General features: G+C 39.0%; 1 protein-coding gene and 2 non-coding genes across 3 annotated transcripts; all 3 read right to left on the minus strand.

Annotated features, from left to right (window-relative positions):
• Nucleotides 1–283: 283 nt before the first annotated feature.
• Nucleotides 284–9,969, minus strand: haus6 (HAUS augmin-like complex, subunit 6). Its single transcript, XM_058626232.1, has 16 exons — nucleotides 9,510–9,969; nucleotides 9,272–9,367; nucleotides 9,108–9,186; nucleotides 8,387–8,519; nucleotides 8,088–8,232; nucleotides 6,120–6,182; nucleotides 5,977–6,034; nucleotides 5,721–5,894; nucleotides 4,448–4,644; nucleotides 4,247–4,376; nucleotides 3,974–4,076; nucleotides 3,836–3,899; nucleotides 2,986–3,127; nucleotides 2,796–2,894; nucleotides 2,496–2,631; nucleotides 284–1,840 (listed from the first exon to the last, which is right to left on the minus strand). The coding sequence occupies exons 1-16, from the start codon at nucleotides 9,647–9,649 to the stop codon at nucleotides 1,197–1,199; spliced, it is 2,403 nt and encodes an 800-aa protein (XP_058482215.1). The 5' UTR covers nucleotides 9,650–9,969; the 3' UTR covers nucleotides 284–1,196.
• On the minus strand, nucleotides 3,634–3,764 carry LOC131457373 (small Cajal body-specific RNA 8). The gene has a single exon (XR_009240020.1). It is a non-coding gene; the product is annotated as a small Cajal body-specific RNA 8 (non-coding RNA).
• LOC131457372 (small Cajal body-specific RNA 8) lies at nucleotides 4,945–5,075 on the minus strand. Its single transcript, XR_009240019.1, has one exon. It is a non-coding gene; the product is annotated as a small Cajal body-specific RNA 8 (non-coding RNA).
• Nucleotides 9,970–10,246: the final 277 nt, after the last annotated feature.

Raw genomic sequence — 10,246 nt, forward strand, 5'->3', positions numbered from 1 at the left:
GAACAATCTGCTGCTCCGTCCCTTTAAGAAAATACATGCAAATTATGTGTATGACAGTAATTATTACTCTGTCATGTTTGCATAAAAAGCTAATTTAATTACCATTACTAATAAAATACAATTAAACAGATCTAGAATTCAGTGCAAGTAAAAACAACCACATCCTGCAGCTCCAACTGTGTATTAAATACAAAGTAATCAATGGTCTGTGACTAATACTTTTTATAATTTGTGGTTTTAAATTAATTTAACTTAGCAATAGCAAACAGTACAAATAAGAACATTTGAGTTTTAATGTGAATTTAATTGTGAGTCTTAATGTAAGATTAGAGAAGGGTACATTTAAACACAAACTGAATTCAGAACACTTCTATGCCTTACTAAGGGGGGTAAACAATGGGTGACAAAAGCAAAATTCTTGTCTTTAGAAAAACTTCATACAATGCACATACATTGGGAAGTTTGTGTCAAATAATTATAGCACTCATGGGGCCAAATCCTTTCTGGTTTAGTCTGGCAGTTGGTCGCAGAAGTATACACAGCGAGGATCTGTTCAGTTACCATTATGATAGTTTTCACACCAACTATAACGCAATATTATGCTTGCAACACAATTCCATGTTTTCTAATTTCAATTTATTCAAACATGTAAATGTTGACATTTTACATTTGCCCCGTTCTCATTTCTTCTGTAAATCTCAATGAAAAATATATTCCGTCAAGGAAGTTTCAACTGACAACACAATGAATGAGGTGGGCAATCTTAGTTGCAGTGAAAAAACATAACCATACATGTTTATGGATATGAGGACCAAGGATTTGATTCTGACTTTTCTGTCCAAATACAACTCATAGCCAAGTATTGCAGTCGCTTCCTGTGACTCTTAGTCCAGACAGGTTTCAGTCATTGCAGTTCGCTGCATAAATTGATCTTTCCTTTCATCTGAATTGTAAATCACAAATGAGAAAGGCTTTAAAACCCCTTTCCAACGATAACATTTTCAAGTTGACAGGAAAGGAAAAATGACAAGTTTTACATTTTTTTTATTAAAGCATTGTTAGTTTAAATTAAAACCATCTGACTGAAACCACAGAAAACTAGGCAGAACTAGACGTTATTGCCATTTTACATCTATGTATAGATTTTTTGAACAAAAAGACGTTTAAGACAATGAAGACTGTTAAAGTGGGTGTAATCAAAACTTCAAGTCATCTATTGGCGAGAATGTAATGAGTTGTGGGAGGCAGTAATCCTGTTTTGGAGGTGATGGCATCTCCAGTGAATCCAGGTCCAGGGAGAAAACCTTTGCAGAGGCTTCCACAGACTTAACAGGCCCTGAGAGCCAGTCTCTCTCCAGACCAGAGACATTGTGTCCTGACAATGTCCTCTCCTTGTTTTCAATAAAGGAGCCATCTTCACACACCTGTTGGCTCTTAAACCAATGATTAGCTGCATTTAGTGGTGGCTGCTCTGCTTCAGTCTTTATGAAGGGAAAGAGAAGCTCCTCCTCCTCCTCACTCTTCAATTCCACCACGTCATCCCCAAAGCTGAGCATACTGTCACACTCTGGCATTTCGGGGAGAGTTTCGTGGTTGAGGCTGAACTGGACCGCACTGCTGCCCAGGCTGTCAGAGTTGAAGGTGTCCCACAGCATTGTGGACTTGAATGAGGCCTCCTGCTGGCAGACAGGGGGACTGCTGGGGGTCACCACAGTGGGGGTGTCAGGGCTCATTGACACATGGAGCTCCTGGAAGGAAGGAGGTGTTGTGCTTTCGTTAAGCTTTTTCTTCACTTTGTCTTCTTCGAGGGCTTTCCTCCATGAATTTTTCACATCCAGAACTTGGTGGGGGGAGAGCACAAGATGTCTTGGTTAGAAAAACAAACATTTTCCTATAATCACCTAATAACTATGCCTTTCCGTTCATATGCAACACTTTAACTAGTGCTGTCATATGGGGGGGGTCGTATAGTGTACTTTTAAACCATTCAATATGAATCAAATTAATAATATCTATTTTTAGGCTAAACACCAATATGAGAGGGGATATAAAGCTGCACAAGGGTTATTTCGACTCTTGAGATATTTATGCTTCTCAAATAAGAGTGATAATATACCAAGACACAACCTGTTTTATATTTCCATTACATGCTTAAAATACACTTACCTTTAATGTCAGTTTTAATTTGGCTTCTTAACAGGATATTTACGCATGTTAGAAAGAAGTGACTAGTCAATTTCTGCTGTGATAATTAGGCTAAAATTATAGTATTAAGTGACTTAAAATAATTTGTGAACTCTGTATTTCTTTAATCAATATATAATATTTAGTTAATTTCATTAATTTATTCAATATAAATATAATCAAACAGTCAGAAGGAAAAGTTAGATCTTTATGATATGACGATCTAAGACCATATCTTGTCACGATATAGATACAGTATATCCATCCTACTTTGAACCGAATGCATGAGGAAAAAATAAGTTTGGACTTACTTAAACGTTCAGGTGTACGTGGCAGCTGCTTCCTTGTAGAGAAAGGATCTCCATGAAGAGTGCTGAGTAGGCCCTCCAAGTCCAGACTTCTGACCGTGCCTTCTGTGGGACTAGCTGTAGTTACAGCATCTGCAAACTAAATCACACAGTGTTGTTTTAACAGGGATGTAGATCAGAGCATCCTGGATGGGACAAAGTGTGCCGAGCCTGCTGTAGAGAACTGAACAGCTCTCACAAGTTGGTCACATCATTATGTTAAAGCACCAATTACCTCCACAATGAACTTGACCATTACTTTACCTGATCTGCGAGGTTATCATACTCCATGTCTAATATCTGCGTCTTGGTTCTTGCAGGGGCCACCTTTGGGTGAACACTAGTCGTGGTCTTCACACTGGCCTGAATTAATACAGAAATTAAATAACATTTAATCCAAAGAAAATGTTGATGTGAAATTGTGGATTTTGATTGAAAAACAGGTTAGACATACAACATTGGCCTGAGGTTGTGGTAAAGCTGGAGCCCCCAGGGGAGGAGATGGAGGTGTGTCGAAAAGCCAGTCCAGAGAGGTGTTCACTCGAGATGAAGCTTCAGTGGTGACAATGGGACTTTCACTCCTCTCTGAGAAAGAGCTGTTTCAAAGACAGTCAAGAGACTCAATCATTTTTTTTTTATTTTACTCCCTTTCAATTGTTTTCCTCCAAATGCAGGTGGTGCATGTACCCAATTTGTCTTTAAGGTTTTTAAAATCTTTTTAAGACCTGGTCATCTGTACACTGTCAGGGTTACCAGATTTTTAAACAATTAATTTTTTTAACTTTACAAATTACTTTAACCCAACTTCCATGATTAAATTTCAGTGGATTAACAAATGTTGGTCACTATAGTGACTACAGTCAAGTAACATGGAATGGGACATCTTTCTCGTGTGGCTTGGAGTCTAATAGTCGATATATTTGATATCAGATTGGGTCAACAAGTTAAAATTTCCTAAAACATTCACTTAATCCAAACCCTGATGGTATACTCCCCGACTTCTGCAGGTCTCGATAGTTCTGACAAAAAAAGGGGTTGTGCTAAATCACTAAGTGGTTTTACATAGTATGTCTAGTCAAGTCATGTAAGCTGTCAGAAACTGAAGTGTCTGCTCCGTATCTGTCCGTGGCGATTTCCCTCAATTCACCATGGTCATCAGAGAGCACGGATGCTATGGGGAGGACTAGTGACGGACAGAGCACTGCTCAGGACTGCCCAGGTATCTGCCTCCCAACACATACATTAATAGTTTATAATGTCACCACTCACCATTATTCTCACATTTCAAATATTAGATTGCATACCTTTTAAGGTTTGAAAAACTTAGGTTGATGACGTCCTGTGATTTCACCACTGCAGGCTTCTCCTCTGAAAATTTTAAAACAAAATAAAGAAGCATCCAAAATAAAGTATCAACTGCAATATAATCTGATGCTGCTTACCAAGAAGTTTAGCAGGGTACTGAGAAAACACACTACTTCTGTAAGTAGCTTCGGCGGCCGGCTTAAATGACAGTGGCGCCATTGGTGACAGGAATCCGAGAGCCTAAAAACATTAAGAAATCAAATAAATGTTTGCAACTTTGCACTGAAAAGGGCTGTTATGATCCGCACCAATAGACAGTTATTTGTCCCCATGTACAACATGCTAATGCAGCTGAATGACCCATTTCCTAAAGCAACTTTAAGAGTGAACGAGTTCCATGAACCACTCACAGGATCCTCATTCAGAAAACCGTCAAGTGGTGCATCTTCGATGGTGTCCATCCACTTCCTGTCCCACTCAGTCTCCATCTCACTGATGCTATTTCTGACACCAGGAATTTGCTCTTTAGAAATCTTCTGTCTAAAAGAGAAAATGGGCTTAATGCAATGGAGTTAGAGAAAGTACATCAATTCAAGTGAGTTAATGTAGACCTGATGAGGTGGAGGTCCTGCAGCACGCGGCCCATCTGCTGACACTTCTCCTGCAGATGCCGAGGATTGAGGTCAGACTTTGGTGCATCTGAGAGACGCCGACGCTCGTCTCTGAGGACATGCAGCGCGTGGTTCATCAGCTCCAACACACACAGGAGGTTCAGCTGACCGGCCTCGTACACATTCCCTGAACTCAACTGGAAGGCATGCGCACACAAACAGGACACTGAGAGACTGATGTAAAAATTCACACAGCAGTAACATGAATGCTTGGGTCTGATGAGATCCACTGTAGGCTCAGGGCACAGTCATGTAACATGGAATGGGAGATCGTTCTCATGTGGCTTGGAGTCTAATAGTCGATATTTGATATCAGATTGGGTCACCAAGTTAATTTCGTAAAACATTCACTTAATTCCAAACCCTGATGGTTCGTGCTAAATCACTAAGTGCTTTTACACAGTATGTCTAGTCAACATTTAAGCTGTCAGAAACTGAAGTGTCTGCTCCGTATCTGTCCGTGGCGATTTCTCTCAATTCGCCATGGTCATCAGAGAGCACGGATGCTATGGGGAGGACTAGTGACGGACAGAGCACTGCTCAGGACTGCCCAGGTATCTGCCTCCCAACACATACTACATTAATCGTTTATAATGTAAGTTTATTCTATTGCATTTTGTTTCTTTTACAGCCTATACACATGCAGTAGCTGATTATATATATAGCATTCATATGATGTAAGGCTCCAAATAAGGATTTACATGATTGATTATTCTCAATGAAATTGGTCCACAAAACATCAGAAAAATGTTGATCAGAGTCTCCGAAACCTCAAAATTATGATTTTCTTTAATGTGTTTTATAAAAACAAAATTAATCACAAGATGCAGTGTACATTAATGTCTGCAGAGTATGCAACCAGAAACATTTGTATAGTACAATACTGGTAATTCAAAGCCATTTAAGCTGTGTGACTGGCCATTTAAGACTATTTGATTTTAAGCAAGACTGCATGCAGTGTGAAGGTTACCTGGTTTAGAAAAAACCTTGATATCAGTTTTAATGATTTCTTTGTCAAAACACAGCAACAACAAAAAAAAAAAACACCACCACACACTAAACCTATTCATTTTCAAAATAGTTATTAGAATGATTTTCTTTTTCTACAATAGAAGATGGTACAAAAATATGACAAACATTTTGCTTAATCAAAATGACTACAAACATAACTAAAACATGCAACAATTAACAGGCCCAGTGTTTTTCCTCTCACCTGATGTGGGAGCTGTTCAATTCTCTCCAGCAGACTGCGGGGAACTTTGAGTACTCGATCCGTTCCATCCAGGACGTACTGGTCTACGTCCCCTTTCAAAACACTTGCCACTGAACTCTGCTCCTCTTTGATCGTTGACAACATTTGATCAATGTCTGCCCACAAGGAGCGCACCTGTGGACAATTGAGTATTTTTGTAATTCATGTCAACAGAGAACACACAGGGAAAAAAGGTTTTGGTAACTAGATTAAATACCTTCTTTGTCTTCTCAGCTGAAGAAAGTTCCTCTGACACAGAATCACTGCTGTAACGCCTGAAAGGAAATTGTTTCGAAATCTGTTTAGTTGGTTAAAAAACGCCAGTCGGCGGTTCAGGGAAAAAAGAAAAGTCACACGTACTTGAGTAGTTCATTGTACTTGGTGCCATCTTCTCTGAAATCCCTCATAGATTTTACAAGAAGCCTACAAAAGAGAGAAAAAACAATAAGTATCCGACACAAAGTAGACTCTAACTTCACTCAAAGCAGAACACTACACATCTAATGTGCAAACATTTACAAAGCACATGTGCATTTAATCTAGCTGATTGCAAACACCTTCCATCAAACACCAGCTGGCCTCGTTAACTAAGAGTTTGCAGACACACAAACAGGTGGGGCAAGAAACAGCCAATCACATGCTACATCAACCGCAGTGTATGCAATCACCCCTGACTAAAGCTCCAGTGGAAAAAATACATGTAATTGAATCCAACTTTCAACTAGACTGAATAAAAACGTCAGCTAATTAAGTGTGGAGTTTATTAAATAGGCGAAATTAAAATATTTTCACATTTTTACTCAACCATGTATGAAAAAGATTTGGGCTGCAATTAACGATTATTTTCAAAATCATTTGTCTGTCGTTTCCTCGATTCATCGAGTAATCATTTGGTTCATAAAATGTCGGAAAAACAAGGTTGACCAGTGTTTTTTAAAACTCAAAATTATGTTTTCCATTAATTGTTGCAGCCCTTATAAATTTCTCATATTTTACCTTACTAACATGAGTGATCAGAGCGTTTGTTTCTGCAAGAGCTAAATATTGTCTCTAATGTCAACGCAGCATGACAGTTGTGACAGCACATTTCATTGTTGTTGATCAACTAATCAAACTGGATTTCATTTTCATCTCATTTCCACAAAAAGTTCCTTCAAGTTCAACAGTGAAGTAACCATAAATAACTCATTGGCAGGCAGTCAGAAGATGTTTGAAAATAATCAATTGATGGGTGTGTTTATTGTGCTTACAAGTTAAATAAAATAATTTCAAGGCTTGTATAGGGGGCTACAGGAGGTTAAAACAACAAGCACCATGTATATTAAACAAAAATGTGACAAAGAGACAAATAAGCACATTCCAGAAGAGTGAAGTATAGTGAATTTAAGTGGAAGATATCAAACTCAACCTCATGGAGGACCCTTGCATATTTGGAATTAATATTTAATTGGGAAAATTGGAAATTGTACATCTCTTCAAGGTGCCCCTCTTTTGTTTGAATTCTGCCCAAACTATGATTGAATTTTATCTTGTGTTATTTTTGTTCATTTGTAGTATGTTGGCCCTAGGGCTGTAAAGTCCCAGTCTACTGGTCGATTTATGAGTCAATACGTTCTGGTTCTGGTCTGGTGGTTTTATTTAATTTTGAGCGTTTCATTTTAGGCTACAGTCAGTCCTCCTCTAACATCCATGTCAAAGACAGCGGCAGTGTGGCAGCATTTTACAAAAATAGATGGCGGGAAAAAAGTCAAATGCAGTTTGCATATCACAGCTCGACTACAAACATGGCATATCATATAAAAACGGTAAGGTAACTTGTCTGTGTTATGTTGCTCCGTCCGTTTTGAGTATATGAACATATCAGAATTGGCATATTTCAATGTTTTAGTCTAATAATCATTTTATAACTGCAGGCGCACCCGCCCGCAACGACGACAGCAGTCTATTTGTGTCTCAGCCGCGAAGCTGAGCTCCTATGTTCAGCGCCAGGACATGCACAGAGGCAAATAATCTAAATATTCCTCAACAGTTCTTGCGTTGATATCACTAGTTTACAAAGTATATTTTCGGAAATCATGGGCTATGATATTGCGCTGTGATGCACGTGATGTAAAACGCTTTCAGAGTCGTTAGACTCTGTCGACACCCCTCCCCCCTTGACTAGTCGATTATGAGTCGAAATTTAAGGGCTTCAGTCTACCAAGAATTTCTTTGGTTGATTACAGCCCTAGTTGGCTCTGTGATGGACCGGCGCGACCTGTCGAGAGTGTAAGCCTTTTCTTGATGCAACACGCATGTGGAAGAAGTGAATGAGCTACATGCACTTACGGGGCTCGTCTCTGGTACTCCAGGAGAAAACGGTCCTGATCCACTGCTGTTTTCAAAAACCTTTTAGTGGTCAGGTTGAATCTCTTCACAGCCATATCCAAGGAGGAAGCGGGCATTGCTGCAGACTCTGAAACCCAGCAGTCATCTACCACAGACAACATTCAGGATTTATCACTCATCTTTTATGAGACAACTACGTGAAAAATTAAACTGTGTGACAAAAAAAGGCCATTCTTGCGTCATTCTACACTTGAATACTTGACAGTTGTAACAAATGACATTTTGTCAGCTACACCTACCTTTCGTGAAGGATTTCATTTCCTGCAGCATGACATGGTTGGCCAACTGAAGCATCAAGCTGATAAACTTTGGGCCTCCGGGGGAGAGGAACAAGGATGCAACTACTTTGGATCCCGCATTCGCAATTTCATCCTACACACAATTTATTTTTATTATTTATTAGATTCATCATTGATTCATCTGTCAATCACTTTCTCAATTGCTTGTTTCATCCCCCCAAAAAATGCAGAAAATTGAATAAAAAGTCCTCTGGGTGTTTCCAAACCTCAAATTGACAACATCCCCAAATGTTTGTGTCTACCAATCTATGAAAAAGGCTGACCGAGAGGGGCATCCAGGGTCATACACCCTTTCCAAGGTCAGGTGAAAATCAAGCATGTTTCTTTTTTGAAACAAAGTTTGTGTGTTCTCTCTATGAATGGTTGATCATTTCTGTGTTGGCCCTACAATGGACAACATGTCCAAGGCATCTCATGTTGTGACATGTCATGATAAAGTGAGTGAATGAAAAACTTCCCATTTATCTTTGTAGAAAGCATGAGAAGAAAAAGGGCAGAACAGAGTGAAAATGTCAAAGACAAAAGGAATCAAAAAGGAATGAGGAAGAATACTTTGAATGTGTTCTTCCATTTTAGAGGAGATAGCGTTTTACAATCTACATGAGTGACATATCAAAATTGGCCAAGATAATGAACACAACTGAGAAACAAAAATGCTTACCATTATTTCTCGCAGCCAAGCGCAGGTGACTTTCCTAAACTCAGCATCTGCTTTGTGGTCGAGTACAGGCCAGCAATGTCTAAACCAAAACATAAACACTATTTTAAACATAATTAATGCAACACACGTTTAATAGTCGTTGACGGGTAAGCGGTAAAATGTACCTGTATGCGTCCTGAAAACGCGTCGAGTTGAGTTTCACCAAGAGGAAATGGATGACAATGTAGGCAGCACCCTTGTTTGGTTTGTCAAACATATTCCTGTTGACAGTAACACAATTATTGTTACTAAGGCAAGATTTAACGTCGAGAGTTGTGAATAGCTCACAGATACGCTTATACGGTTAGAAGTTGTTATAGCAGTGTTTCTATCTGTTCAAAATAAATACAAAAACAGACTCACGGTCCCAGGTTGATGTGTTTAACGTTGATTTTGAGTTTAGCGAAAGACGATATAGCAGTGTCCGGTTGAAATCCCAGCCCGTGAAGAGCAAACCACAGATACTTTCCTTTCTTTTTCTGAAACAACGCCGGGTTCGCCATGATTCAGAGGTGATAGAACACTGAAGCGGATTGTATCGTGGTCACCGATCAAAAAGCTAACATAGCTTATATTCATTAGATAGACGGCTAACTTAGCTGCTAGCCACAAAGTTTACTGCTAGCGTTTGTAAGAGAAGCTTTCAAGCGTGTCAGCGTGTATTTAAAAAACGGCCATAAAAGTAACAAATGTTAGAATACCCAACGCGGTAACGATGACGTTTAGTTACAACTTCAATTAGTTAATTTTACTTTCGTTCAGAGGAAATGCAGGGCGTAGCAATTCGAACGCAACCCGCCAATTCGTTTTTTCTCACGTCACCCGGATGTTGTTGGCAACTACTTCCGCTAACGACGTTTAATAGTTTTCTTTTACGTTTAATTTTTAACGGTAACAACTAATACTACACTGGTTGTATAGCAACATATATATCAGTAGGTAAAGAAATTGACATTATTACAGGTTATTTACAAAGCTAAGGAAATTAGAGGTGTTTTTGTCTTATTCAAATGGATAAGCTTTGATTTACATTATATCCACACATATATTCTATTATTGTCATATTCACACTAAACATACACATGGGGTTGGACAATAAG

Source organism: Solea solea, chromosome 3 (genome assembly GCF_958295425.1).
Source record: "Solea solea chromosome 3, fSolSol10.1, whole genome shotgun sequence".
In the NCBI taxonomy this organism is placed as follows: Eukaryota; Metazoa; Chordata; class Actinopteri; order Pleuronectiformes; family Soleidae; genus Solea; species Solea solea.